At 37.6% G+C, this 25,253-nt stretch overlaps 1 protein-coding gene across 1 annotated transcript; it reads right to left on the reverse strand.

Moving 5' to 3' along the window:
• LOC18793760 (3beta-hydroxysteroid-dehydrogenase/decarboxylase) lies at positions 10,998-18,366 on the reverse strand. The gene is made up of 12 exons (XM_007225555.2): positions 18,009-18,366; positions 16,948-17,037; positions 16,720-16,853; positions 16,439-16,609; positions 15,931-16,047; positions 15,749-15,828; positions 14,378-14,573; positions 13,605-13,722; positions 12,880-13,054; positions 12,622-12,778; positions 11,543-11,609; positions 10,998-11,446 (listed from the first exon to the last, which is right to left on the reverse strand). Exons 1-12 carry the CDS (start codon positions 18,265-18,267, stop codon positions 11,241-11,243), a joined length of 1,770 nt encoding a protein of 589 aa, XP_007225617.1. The 5' UTR covers positions 18,268-18,366; the 3' UTR covers positions 10,998-11,240.

A 25,253-nucleotide genomic window follows, 5' to 3' on the forward strand; every position in this document is an offset into this window, starting at 1 on the left:
CAGTGGACGATTTTGTCAAGCTAGTCGGTGTCTGGCCATTTGATCCGGCGACCAGTCGATCGACGATATTTGATAGAGAGCGTCAGAGAGAGAGACAATTCAAATTTGAAAATGAGAGAGAGAGAGAGAGAGAGAGAGAGAGAGAGAGAGAGAGAGAGAGAGAGAGAGAGAGCCAATTGTCGTCGGTCTTTTATATTACTTTGCCGCGTCATAGCTACGCTATTCGGTTTTTCCAATTTCTTTTTATTTATTTATGTTTTTTCCAATTATGAACGTGTTTTCAGCTTCTTCTTTTTTTCCTTCTTTTATAAATTCTTATATTTATTTATTTTAATTATGAAGAAAATGGATAACCCCAGAAATAAAAACAACTAGCCAACACTAATCATCCGAGGCTTCACAGCCCCCAACAAATCATTAATAAGAACATAACTAATCTAAACTAGAGCTTCATCAAAATAGCAGACCCCCAAATCCATATTATGACTCCAATTTGAAAAATAATATGCAGCAGCATTCTTTTGCAAGTAAATATGAGTAAGCTCAACAGTTTCAAACTTACTCATCAAAACAACACAACTTGCAATCACCCCAGCAAAAGGATGAAGACAACTAGGAACATGCTACTTGATAAGCTAAACATCAGTCATAGAATCCATTTCAATAGAGAGCCCAGCCACCCCTTTAGCAGCAGCAAGCTTCAAGCCAAAGAATAACCCCCAGAGTTCAGCATCCAGAGTTTGTCCATTTCCCAAATTGACAACAAAACTTCCCATCCAGTCCCCAAGGGAATTTTGGATGATGCCACCAACACCAATTCAGCCAGTACCACCCTTGTGAGAGCCATCAACATTTAAGTTGAACACACCATTCACAGGGGGATCTCAAGCCAACATAATCTACATTTTTGGAGATATGATTAGGACAAGCCTGGAGCCACTCATAAATCGCAGAACCAATAATCCTTTTAGGATGAAAAGGCAACTCTGCTTCAGCATTAAAAACTCTGTTGTTTCTCCATTTCCAAATATACCCGCAGATAAACACAAAAACCACTAGCCATGGTTGATGATCATAGACAGACTTAGAACACAAATTACTTAAAAACCAAGCTTTAAAATCAGCCTTAAAAAACCTCGCAACTTTACTGCCCTTAAGGAGAAGATACCATACCTAGCCTTAACACAATCTCTCAAAATATGAAGCACATATTGAATAGGCCAACCACAACATTGACAAGTAGAATTAAAGGTAAGATGTCTTCTCGCACGTTGTTCATTATAGAGGATTTTTCCCTGATACACTAACCAACAAAAAATTTTCAATTGAGGAGGAATCCGCATCTTCCATAGAACTTTCCACCGAGGGTTAGACCAGTCAGGCACTTTAAACAGCAAATTATAAGTAGATTTCACAGTAAAACCACCAAAGTCAGTAATCAAAGAAATAATTCTTTGAACTGTATCCTCAAAAAGAAAATGAGAAGTTTATCCACACCCCACCATGTTTGAAAAAAATGAGAAACAAGACAATCAACATCAGAGGATATTACCAACCCATTTATCCTTCCAAAAATTCACCCTATCACCCTTCCCAAGCCTTCAAGTCAGACCCTTATTCAAAAGCTCAACCTCAAAAAGAACACCTTTCCAGGTTGAAGAACAACCTTGCCTAGAGAGTGACTCTGTTTCAAGAATGGAATGACTTTTGAGATCCTTATCCTCAAAAATCTTGGCCCACAAACCTTCATCCTTTTAAAGCAATCTCCACCCCCACCTTAGCTAAAAGGGCTTGTTTCATATTATGAGATTTCTTGATTCCCATTGACACAAGTGAACCTTATTCCTTTTCTCACTGCCTCCCTAGAAAAAAATCCTATTAATCTGATCCAACTCCTCCCAAACACTTATAGGAAGCTTAGCAGTCTGCATAGTGCAGATAGGAATAGCAGAGGTCACGACTTGGATTAAAGTAGATCTCCTTGCCAAGGACAACACCTTGCTTTTCCAAGAAGCCAACCTACTATAAACTTTATCCACCAGCCCAAAATAGGTAGCCTGAGTGATCCTTGAATAAAGCAAAGGCATCCCCAAATACTTCCCCAAGTTCTCAGTAAGAGGAGAACTACATAAGAAACTGATTTCCTTAGCCACCTCCATACAAGTATTAGGAGAGGAAAGAACAACAAATTTATCAAAGTTTACAGTTTGACCAGAGGCAATACAAAACAACTCTAAGCAACCCTTCATCACCCTATCTTGTTGGGAGGTAGCCTTAGCAAAAAGAACCAAGTCATGTGCAAAAAATAAGTGTGAGACCATAAGACCAGACTAGCACGATTTGACTGGCTTCCACTTCTTTCTTCTAACAACATCAAAAATAATGTGGAACAACTTTTCAATGCAAAGAACAAAAAGATAAGGAGAGAGTGGATCTTCTTGTCTAATGCCACTTTGAGGAATAAAAGGCTCAGTTAGCTCACAATTCACACAAACCCGATACTTAACAGAGGAAACACAATGCATAATTAATTGGACAATCGAATGAGGCAACCCAACCTCTTTGTGCACAAACTCAATAAACTGCTAATTCAATCTGTCATAGGCTTTAGATAAGTCAATCTTCCATGCTATAAAACATTTTTTCCCCTTCGCACTCCTAAACTTATGCATTAATTCTTGAGCTATAAGGATGTTGTCTGTAGCACCCTGTTCCAAATAATTAGTTAATGATTTAATTAATTATGAAATTACGTTTTTGCCTTTGGGAGTGGGGGTACTTTAGTCACTTTTTGATTCATAAGGATTTTTGGTATTTGAGTGATACCTTTGCATAGAGCTCATCGATACGAGTTCGTAGACACGTAGTAGGCCTAAATCGGAGTTTTAACGAAGAAGTTATGGTCAATGGAAGTGCAATGGCACAATCGTAAATTTTTTGAAGTTGGATTTTTATAAAAAAAACTGGTCTGTTCTCTCTCTTCTCATGCATTTTTCTCTCATTTCTCTTTCTCCATCGCGTACAGTCAGAATTTTTGTTGGCTATATCTCCGCCGTTAGGTTACCCTAGGCCACGAGACCACAACCGTTCGAACCGGCCCGACGTTCTCTTCCCGTCCCCCACCTTCTCTGACGAACCCAGCACCTCCAGTGCCGGGGAGAGCTCGAGAAAGCTCCAATTCCTTTAAAAAATTTTGTTGTCGTTTTTGTTGATTCCAGCCACCATTTTTGTCGATCCATATATGCTTCTTCACCTACTCAACGTGCTCTAGCTGATGGTTTGGTTGGTTAGGATCGATTTTGAAGTTTTGAAACTCAATCCAAAGCCTAGAAAATTCCAGTTTTTGAATGCATTTTTCGGCCACTTCTCAGCCAAATTGAGGGTGAGTCTAAGGCCAAAAGTTGCTCCCCTAGTTGTCCTGATCACGTCACCGAAAATTTCTCAAGCCAACCACTCGCTGCCAGCGCATGTGCCGATGCGTGGGCCATGGTATGTGGCCCATTGTGTTATGAATTGATCCTCATGTCGTCCTAAGCATGATGATATGCTCAGATTCGAATTTGGTTATCGTATGACAGTCGAAAGAACCCTATAAGGGTTAGTTTGCTTTGGACTAGTTGTGAGTTGTCTTTGTTTTCAAATGAATATTTTCATATTGGCAAGTGCATGCATAACTATGTTTTGGTTGGGTTGAAATGTGTTTTATTGAAATTGGGATGTTGTGAAGTTTTATTTATTTTATGTCGTACTTTGATTACGCATGACGCATGAAGGATATTGGGTATTATTATTATAAGCATAAATATATGGTTTGGGATATGGGATTTGTGTGACTACACACCATGTATTGTACATTCCCCTGGTTCGTTATGAAAAGGATGATAGAATCATAGAAAAGAATTATTGTTGATCTTTGGGACCCATCAGGGCACACATATACTTTTTGAGAGGTGTGTTAGTATGTTAGTCTACGCGTATGACTGGATCAGCTGCACATGCGATGAAGGTCCCAGCGTACATGCTGTGGAGCACTAGTCCCTCGGTTGGACTGCTCATCCCTAGCCACTTGTAAGATGCAGGATCCCGACATGTGGTTGAGAATAAATGATCCCAGGGTTGGATTGTTTTCCCTAGTACATATCTTAATGTGTGTATGTGTGTGTATGTGTGTGTGTGTATATATATATATTTTGTCCACTCACAATTTCATGTTTTACGCCCCCCAGGCTATAGCTCGACGAGATTCACCGATCCACGTCGAGTATTCTGTACAGCACACGCCACTTCTTATAAGATATTCATTTATTTCATTTTTAAACTCTTAATACTTTTATAATTAAGTTAAAGTTTTGTAGAAAGCTCTAATATTGCCCATGTAGAGTTCAATTTTGAGGCCGGAAGCCTATATTGTAAATTGTGTGCTTTAGCATTGTGTGTGCTGCTATTTGGATTATTTATCACTTATTTTCAGGTATTTATAATTTTGGAATATCCATTTTTCAGGGGAGATTTTGCTGAAATTTTGGTTGAAATCTCGATCCAATTTTTGTATAAATCAGGGGTGAAAGGGTTATGTTAGTAAGTGAGCCTGGCATTGGGCAAATGCCTGACAGAAATAGGGTTTGTCACAGATTCCAAGGGGGAAATCTGGGACGGGTCCTGTCATTGTCAGTAATATGCCTTCCAGGCACAAAACTGATCTGATTGGGGTTGATCAAAACAGGCATAATAGGCCTCAGTCCAGCAACCAAAACCTTAGAAATGACTTTATATAAGGTACAACACAAACTAATGGGCCTAAAATGCAACATGGAATAAGGATTATCAACTTTAGGAACTAAAGTGATCAAGGTAGAGTTCAAACCTTTTGGAATCTGGCAAGAAACAAAAGCTTGACTAATTTTGGAAGAAACAAGCAGGAAAACCATCAACTTCAGGGGCTTTTAGACCACCAATATGAAACAAATTCTCTTTGACTTCAAGAAAATCAGTACTTCTTACAAGATTGGCCAAATTAACAGCCTCAATAATAGGAAACAAATTAGGATAAGATCCTAACTGATGCAGTTACGTTGCGCCTGAACAAACAACCCTAAAAAATAATTAACAGCAAGTTCCTTAAGACCAACAGCTCCTTCAATCCACTCCCCATTATCACCTTTCAATCTTTCAATCTTGTTTCTTCTTCTTCTTATTAAGGTGAAGAGGTGAAAGAATTTAGTATTCCAATCACCTTCTTGCAGCCACTTCACATGGGACTTTTGTTGCCAAAACAATGCCTCCTGGTCAAGGACACCATTATACTCATCAATAAGAAAGATTTCTAGAATATGAAGGAAACAATTACTGCCTTGACAAATAGCTTTCTAGATACCAGCCAAACAAACTAAAGGCCTAGCCTTCCTTTACCTTAAGTGCCCAAAAACAGTGGAGTTCCAAAGCAACAAAGGCTTCACCAAAGCACAAGTTTATCCAAAACAAACCCATCAATAAGAGCTCATTGCTGATTAAGAAAATGTTTAAAGTGGTCATGTTTCAACCACATAGCCTCAAACCAAAAAGGTCGCAAATTATGAGAAGAAGAGAAACTAGACTTGAGGTTTATCTTAATAGGACAATACTCATATTTGGTTTTCAGTAAATGCTTAACAAAAGCTTCAACAAAAAGCCTTTGCAACTGTACATTACAAAGGGCTCGATCAATTCTTTCAAAAACTCTTTTATTACTCCAAGTAAATTTAAGACCAGAGTACCCAAGATCAGTCATACCATTATCATCAAACCACTTTCTGAACCTTTAAGTCTACAAAAAGGAGCTCCTCCTAATTCATCATTATAATTTAGCATGTCATTAAAGTCCCCAGCAAGAATCCAAGGCAACTGGTGACATTCAGAAACAAAATTCAGGTAGTCCCAAACTTTTCTCTCTTAGAACTACAAGCTTGGCATAAATTGCAGTAAACAACCACGGGTTTTGACCAGGCCAAGCAATAGAAGCAAAAATAGTTTGATTAATAGTACCAATTACTTCAACTTTGACCTTACTATCATTCCACAAGAGCCAAAGACCACCAAAAAAATCAATGGGATCAACCACCTCAAAGCACGAAAACCCCAGCGACTTCACCACATCAAGGGCTTTTGCCCCCACAATTCTCAGCTCACAAACAAACAAAATATGAACACGATGAACATGAATCAATTCCATCATAGTGTATCTAAATTTAGTGCAAGGTGCACCTCTAGCATTCCAATATAGAATATCCATCAACAAACAAACAACAGAAAAAGAAACCTCAAGGGCTAAACCCTACAATCAAAAGCCAAACGGCATACTTTCAACATCGTTGAAGGCATTGCTTACCATATTCCCACTAGAATCATTCACTTTACCTGTTGAGATATCCATCCCTTCATCAAAAAGCAAACCATCATGAAGAGAAGAAGCAACCGAATCCTCATCATCCTTATGATCATAATTCTTTCCATGATGATCATCATTATTAGCTATATTTAGAGGTTGATGTCCAAATATATAGACACCCTTCTCCTGGTACAAACTCTGATCCTTCCCCCAAGAATGCATGTAAGCATTCACAGAGTTGAAAACAAAAGCTCTGCTCTCATCCACAACCTTCATGCCTTTATTGCTCACACTACTTTTAGAAAACCCAGAGAAACCCAAATTTGTTTTACCACCAAATAATCCTGAAGCCCTTGGCTTACCAGGCTGATTAGAAATATCACTAAGCACAGCCCTGTTTCCAACATTAGTTTGCCTAGCCTTAGTCCAAACTTTCTTTTCAAAACCAGCACCATTTTTAGAAGCATAAGACTTCCCTGTAGTCCCTTGAACTGCCATAACACCAGACTCAACATTATTAAAGCCAAAATCTTCACTAACCTTCCTCAAAGCATCAAATCAAGAGCCTTGGTTCTTAGAGCCAGATCCTTGATTACCCATCCCCTAAGACATATTCTTTGGTCGCCTCCTTGGTAGGACATTCATCCATGGACCTCGAAGATTTTCTAGCTCCTTACTATTCTCTTCCTGACCCATAACAATATCTGCACCCACCTCCAGACAAACTGTAGACGAGTCTGCCCCAGGTTGTCTGAAGCAAACTTCTCTTTCAAAGTACAATGCTCCCTTTTATGACCATAATGACAACACAAATAACAGATATCAGGAAGACCTTCATACTCTATGTTATACCACACTTGGTTAATTTGAATAAAAGCCTCAAGAGGTTTCGTGAGGCCCAATTTCACACATAGTCGAGCAAATTTACCCCTATTCTGAGTAGTAGTCAGAGCGTCAATCTTTAGCAACTTACCCAACAAATTTCCAATCCTCTTCAAAGCCCAATCATTTTAAAGAAGAAGGGTACCATTGTCCTTTCAATGATTATTTTAAGTTGGGCCAACAAATCTGGGCCTCCTCTTTGGCTTAATCCAAAATAAAATTTGATTCCTAGGTATTAAAACCCAAACAAAAATACTCTATGTCTCAAATAATAATTTGTAACGATAGTTATATCTAATACCCAATCTTCAAATACAAATACAAGAGTATCATAATAAGAAAAACACAAAGCGTTGCAGTTTCTATTTTATAAACCTAAAAAAATACAAATACTAAAGTTATATTAAAGTAAAAAATGTGTTGCATTTTCTATTATATAAACCTAAAAATACCAATATAAGAGTAACATACACAATACATTGTAGTTTTTATTGTATAATTTTAAAAATACCAATATAAGAGTAACGTAAAAATACACACTACATTGCAATTTATATTTTATTAGTCTAAAATTACCAATATATGAGTAACATAAAAATGTACATTGCATTGGAGTTTCTATTGTATAAACCTAACCCAATTGTGATTGTTATACATGGTGTTTTATTGATTTGTATTTTTTTTTTTGTGGTTTAAATTATTGATGAGACTCTTAAACAAATGATAATAATGATGATTTTTGTTTCTAAAGCCAAATAGTAAAATCACAATCAAGTTTACAATCAAGTCACAAACTTAAGAACAAATTCTAATTGTTGCGCGTGGTTAGCTTTGTGTGTGTATATATATATTGTTTAAAAGGATTAAAACTTGTAAATTTTTATAAATTTAAATTAATATATTTATGTAGAATTAGAGAGCATGAGAGCTTTTGTATAAATGGTTCTTGAATTGGTATTAAAATGAATATTTTCTTTAAAAAATTTACTTGTAATATTAACATTTTGCAACTCTATCACACAAACAAGTTGGTGTAGTGGTATGGGATCAAGGTTTCCTCCTTTGAGTTTAGAGGAGGCAGTTGCCGACGAGGTAGATTGGCAATGGAGTTGGGCAAACGAGGTGGTCGTCGCCATAGTTGGTCCTTGGTGCTGTGGCTGGCTGCTGGATTTTAATCGGAGCTCCACCTGAGTTGGCCGCCGAAAAGGTGACTCACTCGGCAGAAAATTGCCATTATTGATCGACTTTAAATGAATTTGTGTAAAAAGGGGTCAATGGCATTGTGTAATTTTGAAGGGTAATATATAGTGGTTGACCTTATCCAAATTAGATATTATCTACCACAATAGTAAACTCTATTAAATTTAAACCAACGCTCCCTTGCTTTATATATATATATATATTAAGCACACAAAAAACAAATTAAAAAAATTGAATCTTTGTTTTCAATGAAATTCCAAGTCAATAAGGAAGAAGAAGGTGATGAAGAACCATAGAATCTCCATTCCCAAACCTTTGGAAAAAAAATATTAATATAGATGGGTTAATCATTTTATTAGTCCCGGAATTTAGACCCGATTTGCATTTGAGTCCCTTAATTTCCAAAATAGTTCTAGTGGTCCTTTAACTTCACTTTCGTCAGGATAAATGGTCATCCCGTCAATTTTGTTAACTTTTTTTGTTAAATACAATGACAAAATGATATTTTTATATTTAAACCAAAAAAATGAATCATATCTTGAAAATAACAATAAAAGAAAATCAAATAAAAAACCAACACAAAAAAAAAAAAAAAAATCAAGTTTGGGGGGAGTAGAAATCAAGATAGAGGGGGAGAGAGAGAGTTTAATTTTAATTTTGGGTAAATTACAGTAAACCCCCCAACCTATAGGGTCATTTACAAGTGCATACCCGATTTTGGAGACATTTACGAGTACATACTCAACGTTGCGGAAAACCTACAATTTTCCCCCTCCGTTAGCTAGATCGTCAAAAAATTCATTATCTGCCTATGTGGCATTTGTGGGACCCTTTTTTTAACTGACGTGGACTCCACATAAGACATAAAATTAATAAAATAAATAATAAAATAATAATAAAATCTAAAAACCCCAAAAAAAAAAAGGAAAAAAAAAGCCTTATCTTCTCTCTTTCTCTCTCTCTCTCTCTCTCTCTCTCTCTCTGGGTTGATCTGGGCCAATGTCTTCGTCAAAGTTGGAATTGAGTCTCTGCTCTTGTTCGCCCCCTTCATCTGCAAGTTCTTGTTCGTTGACGAAGACCCATCATCTTTCCCGATTGCCCATCACACCTCCCGATCGCCCCGAAATCTCTCAGCCCCACATAGGTTTTCGACGTCGACCAAGCCCCATACCCAGATCTGCTGCGTGCCTCTGTAGCTTCCTCCAGATCTGTTGTGTGCCTCTGTAAGTTCCACCTTTGTTATTCAATATTTCTCTCACTTGAATTTGTTGTTGGGTTCAAAGAGATTGAGATTTAATAAAAGAGTAACAGTGAGGGCATAACAGTTTAGTTTAATCATTTGGACTAATATGGAGGAATCAAAATCATGCCCTTGAAAAAATCAACTCGGAAAGGAGCAGGGCCTGTGGCGGGCATTTGGGAAAGTCGGGCCGATCGGGTGTCTTCATTCAAGCAATACATATATGCAATTCTATTTGTGCTTTCAACAAGTAGGCGATGCGAATCTATGGTTTCTATCAATCTGAAACCATACCAATTGTTTTTCAAAACGTGACCCAAGTTCTCGAAGTCTAAAGTTGCAGGAGTTGGGGATTTGAGGGTTGGGTTGTGTTGGGGAGGAGAGGTGTTTTGCAGGTCCTGCACTTGAGGCAATTGGAAAGCACTGCAAACATCTCAAAAAGTTGCAAAGATGTATGTACGGATGGGAGGTACTTGACAAGGTCTTTCAAGATGACGAGGCATCACCTTGAGATACTCTACCTCCGTATTAGTACAGAAGCTGTGTGCCAGATACTCTTGAAGTGCCCTGAGCTCCAATTATTAGATGTGTGAGGGTGCTATAGTGTAAAGCTTGATGAAAGGTTTGTCAAGAAATTCTCAGGACTAAAGGTGATTGGACAAGGTTCAACCAATGAGGGCTGGGATGAATGTTCAAACTACTCAGTTTCTTCTGGCTACTTAGCTTGGGACTTTGTCGCCAGTGTAATGGATGACAATTTGGACGAAGAGATGTTAGATGAAACTTGGGTGGTTGTTTTCGTGGCTGGAGTAGTTGGATTCGATGGAGAGAGAGAGAGAGAGAGAGAGAGAGAGAGATATTTTAAAATAATTTTAAAATAATTTAAACAGTAAAATAATTTTTTAAAATTAATTTTTAGTCCACGTCATCAAAAAAAGGAGTCTCACTTTTGACATGTCAGCATTTAACAAACTGACTAACAGTTTTGCTAACGGAAGGGGCAAATTGTAGGTTTTCCGCGACATTGAATACGTACTCGTAAATGTCCCCAAAATCGAGATATCCACTCATAAATAACTCTATAGGTTGGGGAGTTTACTGCATTTTACCCTTTAATTTTTTATTCATATTTTAATCAATTTTTATACAAAAATATCATTTTGCCCCTACATTTGGCAGAACCATGAGAATCGTTTTAGAAATTTTGAGGCTCAAATGCAAATCAAGTGTAAATTTGTATAAAACCCAAGACGAAGTCAAAGTAGTGGAGGAAAATAACCAATTGAGGGGCTAAAAACAAAAACAACATGGGGCTAGAAATAATATGAGAGGCTAGAAAATAATCAATAGAACTATTCAACAATAAACCTAAAATCATTTACATAGAGCCTAAACTTTATGGTTAACACTAACAAAAGGGCAAGAGTTAATGTGGTACTTCTTTTGTTGGGTTTACCCAAAATCTAAATTTCCATACAACCCTAAGCTAACAGAACACTGAATTTATACAGTTAGAAAAACTCTGCCCAAAAGCCATCCAGGTGATAGTGGCAACTATTTCTGATGCTTAATTGTCGCATGCCCTTTACCATGACGCCAAATTCCATGGTTTTCAAGAAATAGTTGCACAGAAGCAGGTACATTTGTTCTCAGCGATCCAAAAACCAACATTGTACTATTGAACAGAAGCTTCACGAATCCATCTATCTCTGATTCATACTGCTCATAAATGAAAAACAGAGTGAAAGCGAACACCAGTGCTGCAAAATATTTCCAATAAGATCAATATGAAGTTCCCAAGTTCAAATTAATAAGAGATTGATTAACTCTAGCATGGTGAACTAGCATTCCCTTACCTACACCTATCACCACAGTCAAGGCTTGTGACGAAATCAGCTTGAGAAAATAGAGGGAAGCTGCAAACTGTATTGATTACAAAAGATTATTGTAAGATGTTAGCAAGAGAATAACTGCTGTCAATGAAGCTCTCTCAATCTTATAAAGATTGCATATAGAAATATAAAATGTGCGTATAAAAACGAAAGATTATTGATAAAATAAAAGAGGTTTAAGCATGGCTATTTTGAAAAAATGAAATGAAAGAAAAAGACAAAAAGAACTTATATAACAAAACGACTGTACATATTTAGGATAACTAACAATATCCAATGGATTTAGCATATTTCACAAAGTAATGCTGAGCTCCTTACTCCTTATAGATCAAGTTGATGCAAACATTTTGTAGACAAATAATTATAAGGGAAAAGAAAAGAAAACCAATACGAACTTCATTGAACTGGATCTGCAATTCAGCTTGGGTCAAAAGGACCAAGCCTTGTCAAAGGTCATTCAGGGAAAAAGACAAACATACATGTTCATACTTCATGCCTCAAGAGCAATAATAATTTCCTTAGGCTGGGATACATGATTGAACTTTAATATTTAGATTTCTCCAAAATCAGCTACATAATATTTAAGCCATAGCTTCCATTTAAACTACGAAAAAATGTCATTCCTTGACACAAATAACAAACTATAAAGCAAGGACCACTTCCAACAATTCAAATACCAAGAGCAGTCTAGAATTTCAAAATCAATGAAGACACCGAATTATCATTTCTCCAACAAGTATTACAAGTAACAAGGGACACAATCGGACTGGGAAGTAGCATTAAAAGGTTATTAACTAGTACTCCCAGTCGATGTAATGACCTTGAACAGTCGAAACTTAATGGTTAATTTAAATAGTAGGTATAAAAGTTAAACTGAATAGTCAAATTTTCCTAATGCCCTTATGTTTTAGCAACTACACCTGCAAAGCTCAATACCCTGTGCCCAGGAAAGGTTACAGACAGAAATTACATAAAGCATGATTTGGGCAAATTCTGTAGTGATATGCACTTCACTAAAAATAACAAATTATCATAGTCCATACCTTGAAGAAAATATCCCAATCATCCCCTTGGGCCAGTTGTCTCATATAACCAACCCCTCTGTTCCACAAATATGCTATGGTTGCAATCATGTCTTTCACTACCATTTTAGGAATCTCAAAACAAGATAAAGATAAACTCTTGACGGTAAGACCCAATCTGTTCAAAAGGCATTACGGTCAGTAGATATAGGAGGAATGGATCTCTTTTAGCATTTAAGAGGTTACTCAAGCTAAAGGCTTATAAGCATCAATACTTACATCTTTGGTGGTAGAATTCCATATCCATAAAGGCCAAATGAAACTAAAAGCAGAAGCTTGGATACAGATGAGGCAAAAGTTCTTCCACAAAGGAAAAACCAGTAAAACAATAGACTCAAAGCAAGAAAATAAGTAAAAGATTTCTTCTCATCACGCCACAGCAAAATGTCTGCAACTGCAGGCAATACATTTCAAGGTCATTCTACAATCGCAATCAAACATTTTATGATAGCAATCAAACAATAAACACCTTCTGATGAAAGTTTCTAGAATGCATTTTTTATTTATTTGAAACAAACTTTCATTGAAGGAAAAAGAAAGAGTGAAAAAAGAGAGGACAAGGTCCTCGGGCATATACGAGCGCATATGATGGATCATGTTTGATCCAAAGATGTGTTCCAAAATGCAAATCCTTCCTGGTGCTAACTCGGTACGTTTGACGTATCCAAAACCCTGTTCATGAGCCTAAGTAAAGCTGTGGACTAAATTACATATTACTTAGTATGGCACCATGCAAGAACAAATTAACATGTGACGTGTACCACTCTCACCAAAATCAGGCACAAGGATCCAAGGCAAGAAGCCCAGCCCTACCCAGCTAGAATTTTTGTTATAAGGAGTTTAACACACCCCCCCAAAAACCACCACCACAAAAAGAATATTGAAAATAATGTGTAACTGATAACAAAATAGAGCACAAATAATATGGTACAACGGAAAACAACCTTCTCCACTGCCTAGCAGCTTCTCCACTTTTGATTGCTCATTAAAGTCACTGTAACTTGTGAAAGATGAATATTTGGCTAAATGAGAGAATGATCCAATGGTTAATGTGACACCCTCCTGTACACAGGTAACCAGCACAGACGAACAGAAATTTATACCTTGAATTTTCAATGCTTTGCAATAAGAAATAAATATATGACAATACACACTAATGCCAACTTCATATCTAACAATCATTAGAAAAAATCCTTTTCAAAACGAAAGGAATAGAAACCAGCCTTCTTTGAGCTTCTTCTATGTCCTAGAAGCAATCAAATACAGCATAAGATGCACATTACAATACGTGCCTAGACAAGGAACATATTGGGGCCTGACTAGCCAAGACAACTTTTAAAGGTCAGAAGGTTCAATTGAAAATCTAACAAAAAGGGTGTTATCCATGCAAAAGAGAAGTTTCAAGAAAAAAACATGACAGACAGATCTCTTCCATTGGACAAGGCAGAGAGAGGTTGCAACTGAATGAACAATAACAGCGATTTCAAGCTTTTGCAGGTCCTCTGATAACAATATGTACTTGCAGGTCTTAAGCAAGAAAATGAATTTTTGTAGATATCATGATTAAGACTCAATTGTTGAAAATTTATATGTTGATAGAAGAACAAAAAAAACAGCTAAACCGAAAAGAGAAGGTTCAAAAACAACAAACGGAGAGGACAAGAATAGATGCGTGAGAAAGACATGAAGGATAGACAAAAATAAACGAATGACTTACTTCCAGTGAGACAACTGGTGAGTACCCAATCTGGTTTCGAGCAGCAGTGCAGTCAAAAGTTCTAGTATGTGAAGCTAATTGAATGTAATGAGCTGACATTGAATGGTTGTGTTTTATCAATCCGTACTTTTCAGTCATCAATTTGAAGAACAATAGAATATACCGAGCCATCTTAGCAGGAACTTTCACTAATGGCCTGCAATCATGGGGAAAAAAGGAAACAAAACTGAATTCAAAAGAACAAAGAAGATCCCAAACAAACATCAAAAGAATAAAAACCAAGAGTGTCTCCAGCACGTTAGTCCACAGCAGTATTCAAGCGAAAGCACATAGAAGATGCCAATGCAGAAGATCACATATTGGAAGCAGCAAAAGGTGAAGATAAAATTAAATTAAATTGGTCAATTTAGGATTTGAAAAGAAACTAATTTTTTCAATATTTCATAGAAACGTAAGTGCTTGTCATTTCATGCTCGTGTGAATCATGGGTTGACTTGGAGTGATTCCAAAACAACTACAATGTGATGCTGAAGGCTGATACAATGACAGAATTTTTATAACTTATCTATCTGTTCCTTTATAACCTAAAATCCCCCAAACCAGCTTTGCAGGCTCGCGTTAAGAACTGGGGACCCACACCAAACCCAAAAACTCTTCGGGAGGCACGAAACTCTAACAAATAGCTAGATAGGTACCTAGAGAGATAAAATCCCAGACCATGTGGGAGCAAACCTCGTTGGTTTTCTAATTTCTATATTGGAGTGATTCCAATTCCATCTGGGCCAATTAAATATGCTGGAGTAGGTCTCTATCTCTCTTCCCTTCCTTTCTCTTACCAGTGTCCTACATCAAATAATGCATGCAAGATGAGTGTAAATGATGCAGGACGCATAGGACCTAAATTTATTAGTTTCCTAATGTATTTGTTAGTTTCCTAGATTCTCTAGTTTTCCAAATTCTAGTAGGACTTCTACTTTTCCAGATTTCCAGATTTCTAGTTTTAAGTTTCCTATTTTATTTGGGTTAGAATTTCTGTTTAAGCAAGGGATTTTTATCCTGTTATGTCTAGGTTTTAGTTTGCTATAAATACCCCCATGTAGTTCTTTAAAATTCAGATTTGAATGTTGAGTAAACCTTTTCTTAGAACTCTCTGATTTCGTCCCTTCGATCTATATTTCTTCTCCTCGATCTCTGATATTCTTCTTTGTTCTACTGTTTCTGTCCTTTATCTCGTCTTTTCAATCTCTATTTCTTCTCCTCGGTCTCTTATATTCTTCTTTGTTCTATTGTTTGAGTGCTTAATCTAATACCTACGGGCTGTACTACATCAGTAAAATCTCTCATAGAAGAATATAAGAATGCTTGCTTTACCTTTGATATCCCAGGCCATCCAAGATGAGTGTTACAAACTCCCAAAAATTTGCAGGCTCAAGATTTGTGATGAAAAAAGCCTGCAGATTGATTACAAAGGAATACATCCTTATCCATGGACCTAGTAGAAACAGAAAAATAAGATGCTTTACATACCCAAGAGACTGTAATTGTAGGAGTACCTTTCCAGCTGCGGAGACCATCCGGTTATCCAGAGCTTCTTCTGCACAGATATGAGCATGAGTAACATTCTCAGCGTATGTAAAATCCGATCTGTTTTCGCCACTCCCTATAATAAACTGAAATGAGAATCTATGTTACTTTAAAGACTGAAAGACTGTTTTTCATGTCTTAGAATCTCACGACTATGGAAGGATAAGATATTAAACCACATGATGAACAAGTTACTATCTGCAGCATATACATAAATTGTCCCTATTTTGGGTGTAAAAAATACAGGGATGACAGAGAAAGAAAAAAATGGTAAAGGAAGAGGGGAGGGGGAGAGAGAGAGAGAGAGAGAAGGGAATTATTATACATTTCAGTTGGTATTAATCGTTGGTCATATACAAACATCAATTATGTATGATACTAAACTAAAGCTACGACATTAACAAAGGATATGTAAAACAGTAGATGTGATGACATGAACAAACAGTTAGATTCCCTTTCTCCAAATCTTTCGTTTACCTTTCCCCAGCCAGATTTTGCCAAATTAACTAAAAATGGCACAAGATGAGAGTCTCCATGTCCAAATACATTGCTAGGCCGAAGTGCACATGTTAAAAGACCATCAATGTCATTAGAACGCAGGACAAGTGCTTCTGCTTGGGCCTTGAAGTCACTCAACATATCATCAAACTGTAGCAAGGATCAGAAAACCAAATAAGAAAGAAAGTTTAGTAGAAAAGAAAAAGAAGGCAATGTTCCACTATTAACATGAACAAGAAGTCCCTTGACAATGACCATACTTTCCAAGGGTAAGGCAAGGATTCATCTCCGTTATTTATATCATGCGATCCATCAAAAACTACATCTGCAGAACTGTTGTATATTAGCCGTCTAACTTTGCACTCCCGACAAGCACTGATAACATTTTTCGCACCTAAACAAGTATTTTAGATGAAATTAATAAGTAATTCCACCAAATTATGCATGGCCAAAAAATGGGATTTGTTCCTTCATAAGTAGGGATGTACCTTGAACAACAATCATATAGCAGTGGTAAAAATCGTCTGTACGTAAATCAGCCCCATCGAAATAGAACACTACAGATGAACCTTCGATAGCTGCAAGAGATGTCGGTCATAATATACACATTTAATTTCGAAACTCAAGTTTTGATATTATGGGAAATGATAAAAATCTCCTAACCAAGGCAACCAGATATCAAGGGAGAGAAGTTACCCATATAGCTAAAGGCAAGGGCTATCAATTACTGCTCAGATTATATACCCATCAAATTTCATCATAACTATTTTACCCTTATTTCTTAAATGGAAAAAAAAAATAAAAAATGAAAACTTATAATTTTCTTCTCTCCTGTTCCATGACCAAAGTGGGGTTCATCTGGCCATTAGCCGGTTTATGGTAGATAGCTTTTTAGGGATTTTAAGTTAAAGAAATTTTGAAAAGATTGCAAATAATCAAGGGTAAGATGATATTAAAGGACCTTTTGTACCAATTCTCAATTTATCCTCTTTCCATGTCCACATTTCATTCCCATTTGGATTCCATTCTAATGGTCACTCAGCAACCAAACACTACCTGAGTAAAACATTGGCATTGAGGTATGAATCAGACGTTTTGACAAATACAACATTTGTAAATCAGACGTTTTGACAAATACGACATTTGTACATTAATTTTAGGTTTATTTTTCCATTCCTTCAGTCTGGTTTCCCATAATTCTTGAGAGATTTTATCTTTTTTGTTTTTCACGGTTATAATCTCTAAATCCCACTAATACTTATTTCTACCTACTTTTAATGTTGAAAAACTCCTAATACTTTCGAACTCTGTTCAACTTTTATTCTAAATTGCATTTTTCATAGCAACCCTTTTAATGAAAACTAGAAAACGAATGAATAAATCAAAACCTAATACTTAAAGCCGGAATCAAGCACTTGCACCAGTTCAGTCATAAGCCTACCAATTCTTTCAAAATTTTCTCGCATTTTCTCAGACAGGAACCAACCAAACACGAACACAAACACGAAAAGGAAAACAAATGAACAATGAAACTCCGAAAATATTTTACCAGTGATGATTTGAGACTTGTCGCGAACATCGACGCCATGTAAGGAAGCGATGCCAGAGGAGAGAGCTTGCGAAAGGAGCGAGTCGCGCTCGGAGGGATCGAGATGGAGAGACTGAGTCGAATCGGCGACTCGAACGATCCACTTACCGAGTTTCAAGAGCCTGAGGACCAGCGATCTCCCGAGGAAGCCTCTGCCACCGAAGACCACGCAGGTTCTCGGCTTAGGGTTCAGCTCCGCTAACCGATCGTCCATCGCCATTTTCTCCAGAAACCAGGGATTTTCTAGAGAGAGAGAGAGAGTGTGTGTATGTGCGTGTGTGCTTGGCGCGGAAATTAGAGTGAAATGGTGAGTCGTGACTAGTGTGTGATTTGTTTGTTTCTTTACGCTTCGGAGGTGGGGTCCATAGGGTGTAGGGTCCATATCGACCCCATTAAAAAGGAAAAAGAAAAAGGTACGGTCCATAAATCGGGTGCCGCTTTCGGCTGTTTTTTGGGGTCAATAAACTGATAATTGGATTACGACAGTCGTTGGCTTGGCTGCCTCCTCACTCGGATCCTCTTTGTTTAGGTTTTTTCACCGATTTATGCTAATTTCACTGACAATTTTCTCCTCCTTTTTTTTGGGCACTTATTTTATTTTATTTTGAAATTTGAACTATTTTTATTTTATTTTGAAATTTACTAGATATCATGGATTATATATATATAGTCTCTTTCTATTGAGGGACGCCCTTTAGGGTGCTCTATAATTTTTTTCCCAATGATCCAAATCATCTATTTTTTAATTCTTCATTCATAGATCATCCTTACAAAAAATTAGACAAATCAGAAACCGTTTCGACATCCAATTGTATCTTACAAAATCAATGAACACGATGCTTCAAGAAAGTATTAAAATTTCAATAACTCAATTGAGTGGTCAAATGATATCGGATTCAAGTGATTTTTTATAGAGATGATCTTTGAATGAGTATCTACAAAATAGACGGTTTAGATTAGTGAAATACAATCCAGAGTGGGGCCTACAAAGGGTGTCCCTCAAATAAGCTTATTTGATAGATCCCTCAATAAGAGCTCTCTGTATATATATATATATATATATATATACATTTTGTCCAATTTTTCATCCAATAGTGTCACATGTAATATTATCTTGTGATAAATAAATAAATGAAATATGTAGAAGATTCGGTAATTAAAATAGTTCAAGTCCCCAAATTTTCAAAAAATTAAAGCCGAAATGGCAATCCAATTAATGTCAATTAAGTAAATGTTTCTAAAGAAGAGGATGAATTGAAAAAGGAATGGGTGGCCAAAAAACAAAAAACAGGGAATGGGAGAAATATATTAAGTAGTTCTTGTTAAGATTTCAGAGGGACGGATTGCCTCTATTTTAGCAGGTGTGAGGTTTTATACAAAATGCCTCGATTTTATTAGGAGTGGAACCATTTATTATATGAGACTTTCTATTTTGTTAAGTTTCCGATGTGGGACTTGTGTATTCTTCAACACTCTTCCTCACGTGGGACCACTTTTTAGTGGGCCACACGTGCAACCAATTCCACATCAGTCACTTTTTTCTTCTTTTTTTTCCTTTTTTTTTAAAAAAAATTTGGGGTTTGTTTGATTTTGATTCAATTTTGGGTTTTTGTTTGATTTGAGTTTGTTTGATTGAGTTTAATCGGGTCCAGTCAACCGACCCGCTCTGATACCATGTTAAGATTTCAAAGAGACGGACCATTAGCTCACCACTAGCAACATCGATATTGTCCCCAACTTAACCACCTGTTTAGCAAGTGTGGGGTTTTATATAAAAGGCCTCGATTTTATTAGGAGTGGAACCATTTATTATATGGGACTTTCTATTTTGTTAAGTTTACAATGTGGGACTCGTGTATTCTTCAACAGTTCTTCAATTGAGTGGTGATTTTAAAGTCTTGTTTGGTAATCATTTTATTTTGAAATTTTAGTTTTTAGTTAAAGATTGAGAAAAATATATGGAAGAAATGAAAGAAGAGGGATAGAGAACTTAAGGAGAATTTATGAAGAAAAAAAATATTTGAAATTGCTTTTATTTTTAAGATTTCAATTTTCATTATGAGAAGTATTATATTATATCTAGTCCCTTATTAGAGTATCCACAATCATGCTCTCTATTTCTTAGCTAAAAACACAAAAAAACTATTTTAGGAGCTCTCTAAAAAAATTTAACTCCAACCATACTCCCTAATTTGGAGAGTCATAAATGATGTACTTCTTTTTGTCATAAATACTTTACTTCTTTTTAAATTTAATTCTTAATTTGAAATAAAATGTTCATATTCAAACTTCTTTTTGTTCATATTCTTGATTTGAGATAGAGAGATTCATTCCCAACTTCAATTAGATCTTATTGAACACTTGTGGCAACTACATGTGAGAGAATAGGAAAGTAGTAATTTGAATTTATATTATTACTATGTAATTTGAAAGGAATTAATTGTGAGTTTAATTGTTATTCAATTTTGATATTTTATGGTTTTTGTGGTTTAACATTGTTTGTGTTTTGCAAAATACCTACAAGGAAAAGAACTATAAAAAATAAAAATAAAAAAGGGTATTTGTGTGCTGCAAAATGTCTACAGTGAAAAAATCGAAAACCAAAAAAGGGTGTTTGTGTATTTTGCAAAAATTTGCTTGTGCTTTGCAAAACATCTACAGCAAAAAGAATAGAAAACAAAAAAAAGTGTGCTACAAAATACTATAGCGAAGAAATGATAAAATTGTTTAAAATATATACAACGTTAAAAGGTGATTAAAAAAATAAAATGCAAAAAAAATAAAAAATAAAAATAAAGATATCATTAAATAAATATTTAAAATAATAATAAAATATAGTAGCATTTAATTATATGGAGTCACTAGGAGTCCTTTCTCTCTCCTTAAATTTAGGAGTTCATAGAGGTCTCCCTATTTTAGGAGCTGGATAGGGAGCATGATTAGAGGTGGGTTTTTTCAATTCCTCCCTAAATTTTAGCTAAGGAGGTGGTTTAGGGAGCTCATTGTAGATGTTCTTATTCTTTATTCCTTCTTACCCTTTCATTATTTCTCTCATATGTTATTCCAAATTTTAACTAAAGAAATGTCATTGGAGTATAACTTAGTTGGTTGAGTTCTTTCACCTACACCCATGTGGGGCAACAAATCCTGAAGCGCAGTACCCCCTAACATAAGGCACTCCCTCCGGAAATGCCTTGTCAGTTCGCAAAAAAAATCTCGTGGCCTCCTGCTGACATGGCTTGTTGTGATACCTATTATACATTCCTCACAAGGGGTGGCCATTACAGGACCTGACTGCCTGCTTGCGGCTAACAGAACCTCTAGCTGTGCTACCTCCACCACAAGGTTCGAAACTCTGTCCCAGGTTGGATCTACTATTGCTCTCTGATACCATATGAAAACGACCACCACCACTAGCATACCCCATCTTGAATCCATGAAAAAACCCATGCCTGCCGAAGATCCTGAATTGAAGTTGCCCTTCTTGAATGGTCACTAACTAGAGCCACTCGAATCGAACCAACGTTCACGTGCTTCTAGCAGGCTGCTCTCCACTCTCCTAGCCGCCTCCAGTAGTTTACCGTAAGTGGTATAACCAACCACATGGTGTCAGATGGAGTCTCGCAATCCATGCTCAAACCTATGCTACCTGCTAGCCTTAATAGTCACCAATAGAGAGTATCTCGAGATCTCAATGAATCTCTTTTCATCTCCAATACCGTCATGTCCCTCAACTTGGGGTGAAGGAGCTATTCCATCATGCTCTCATGATAAGCTCAGGGATGATAATGCTTGCCAAAGTCCTCACGGAAGATATGACACGTAATAGTTGAGGGGTCGATGTATCAACGCCTCATTCCCACACAAAAAAGGCATTTTGGTCTAAGAACAAAGTCACATTGGATACTATGTGCTCATCAAGCACCCTTATAATATCCATAATCCTCTCAATATGAACCCTTCAAGTCTCAGCCACACCTGGTATGGGAGTATGGGAGTAAAATAATTTGCTACCAATCCATCATGTCACAGGATTAGATTTAGGCACAACCCAACATGGGTTTGGATGGGCTTTGGCCCAATGCGGGTTACCATGCGCGTAAGCCCAACACGACCTTAAATTGGCGTTGGTCTAATGTGGGTTCGTATACGCATAAGCCCAATGTAATTTCGGATGGGCATTGGCCCAATACAGGTTCGCACGCGCGTAAACCCAATGCGAGTTTGGATATGCATCGCCCAACATGGGTTCTGATATGCACCACTTAACGCAGGTTCACACGCGCACTACCCCATATTGACTCATGCACAAGCGGCCAGACGTGGGTTCGTGGGTATATTCAAACTCCCGCACCCCCTAATTTGCATGAATCGAGGGACGACATGAATACGGTTGGGGGTTGACAACACACAACTCTCATTAACCGTAATTGGCGAAAGTGAACATAAGATGTGCAAAGTGGAGCTTGCATCCCAAGGCTGTCATCAGGTATAAAGGTGTAGTTTCATAACTAGATGAAGGTATGTGATTTCAAATTAATTGGTGCACTCAAATACATACAAAAAATGACTTAAGCGTCGGAGTATCTTTTGCAGGTACCCAACCCTCTCCCATTTGATTTCGAACGAGTGTTGCTTGGAGATTTATTTATCCTACGTGCGGAGTAAAGCGGAGAATCTGTGGAAAACATTCTTATTGTAAGAATTTCTGCTCCAACAGTTAGCGCCGCCTGTGGGAACTTTACAAAATCAATCAATGGCTGAATTTGCACAGCCCGATCCAATCCTCAATCCGCATATGTCAGATTAAATTCCTAGGAATGAGAACCCAACCTTGTAGCCATTCAGTTCAAGAAGATAATGAAGGAGTTGCGTGAAATGAAGAAGATGGCCGCCGAAGCTTTGAAAAAGTCCAAGGGCAACCATACGTCGCATCCGGAAGGCCCCAAGGGGAGCAAAAGGAAAGAGAGGATAGAATTATCTGATGGAAGTTCCACAGACAGTATCACTCCAATGATTAGCACAATGACCATGAAGACCACTAGGACCAGAGGAGGGAATTAAAAAAGTCCAAAGACAGCGAGCTGCGAAGGCAAATTGAAAAGATTGTGAAAGGGTACAAACCACAGACACCTGCCGAATTGACTGTTGAAGTTACCAAAGGAATCTGCAAATCACCCTTCACTAATGATATTCTAAAGACTAAGAAGCCCGCAAAATTTACTCAACCTAAATTCAAGTTATTTGAAGGCGTAGCATACCACATCGAGCATATCTATCACTTTCAGCAGCAGATGGTCCTCGAAAGCGAAGACAAAGCGATGTTGTGCAAATTATTCCCGTCTAGCCGGTCTGGGTCGACCTTGACGTTGTTCATGCAGTTGAAGCCAAAATCCATTGGCAACTTCACTGTGCTTTGCGAAGCTTTCATATCCCAATATGTGTGCAATCAAAAAATAAAGAAAGGCATCACAACGTTGTTCAGCATAAAGCAAAAGACAGGCAAGAGTCTCAAAGATTATTTGAAGCACTTCACAGAGGAAATGTCTATTCTACAAACTTACGATTCTTACACTACATCACTGGCATTCCATGAGGGAGTGACGCCAGGAACAAATATGCATAAGTCCTCAGTCAAGACACCACCCCTAGACACGAGGGAGGTTCTGCCTGGAGCTGATTGGATCATCAGACTTGAAGAGGAAGGATTTGCTCTGCAAAACACACCGCCGCAACCATTTCAGCACCAAAGCACCCATATGAGATGATCCAAAGACCAAGGACAAATTTTCCAAATGGAAGTCTTCATAATCAAGCTAGGACCAATTCTCTCCCAACCAAATTTACCGTTAGTCTGGTTAACTTTTTCACGAAAATAAGGGAAAAGGAATTTTCCGAACGCCTCCGACATTACGTGAACCACCAGAGAAACGAGACCGAAGCAAGACTTGTGCACACCATAATGACTTTGGCCACGTTACCAATGACTGTCAGAATCTTAGATATCAAGTTGAAACAATGCTATAAAAAAAAGGATGCTTTCTCAATATCGGGCTCAACCAGAAGATAAGCCGAATGAGGAGCCCGCTGCTGAACCATTTACCAACAACATCACTACTGAAGAAGGATTGTGGGAAATCAATGCTATCCATGGTCGGTCTCAACAGCCAGAGGGTCAGCTGGCTCAAGCCCGAACTGAGAAAAGACAAGCTGAAAAGGTAAGGCGCATTTGTGGAACAGCACCAGAGTTGGCCTAATCATTAGAGAAGGTTGAGATCATCTCATTCACCCAACAAGACCTCGAAGGAATCCAATTTCCCCACAATGATGCACTAATCATAGATTTTCAAATTGGAAACTCGAAAGTCAAGAGTGTTATGATCGACGACAGAAGCAGTGCAGAGGTAATGTTTTGGAACACTTTTAAAAGAATAAAACTGGATGAAAATGGGATCAGGCCCAATCCCATACAGCTTTTAACATTTGAGGGCAGCAAGGCACTAGCAATAGGAGATGTGACACTACCCGTCATAGCCGCTGGAAAAACCCTTTTGGTGACTTTCGTGGTGGTAGATGCTCCGAATGCCTACAATGTGATCATGGGGAGAGATTGGATCCATAAAATGGATGAGGAGGCATCAACCAGGTGCCAAGTAATGAGATGTTTGATTGACGATGGTCTCGGTACTATCGATATAAAAGGGGTTTACCTCAGTGGTGAGGTCTCTCCACCTTCATCTGATAATAACTTGTCCATAGAGAAGTCTCTCAATCCCTATCAGAGTGCAGGTGACGATGTCTAAAACATGACGGCCCAGGGTTGTCCCTCATCGAGTATGAAGGGCCTGCATCACCTCTGTTCAAGCGAGAAGGTCAGGAACCCTATCTTTCTCTTCTAACACAATCCGGTGAGTGCCCACAACGAACCGAATGAGAGCTAGAATGAAGTCTGCATATGTTGTCAGATCTCGACCGAGTCCTGGATTTACATTCACAACTAGGTAATGAGTTCAGAACTTCGGAGCAGTCGAATGACCTCATTGGCGAACCGGATGAAGAACCTCCACCAAAGCGGATTTCTATTCCTCTAGCACCTCTTCTCTTGGGAGAGCAACCATTTTTTGGGATGTCAACGCAAAGGCAGAAGGTAAGTTTTAGCCTACGCTTGTGAGCCATAATATCCAGGTACTTGAAACCCATCATTAG

Source organism: Prunus persica, chromosome G1 (genome assembly GCF_000346465.2).
Source record: "Prunus persica cultivar Lovell chromosome G1, Prunus_persica_NCBIv2, whole genome shotgun sequence".
Taxonomy (NCBI): Eukaryota; Viridiplantae; Streptophyta; class Magnoliopsida; order Rosales; family Rosaceae; genus Prunus; species Prunus persica.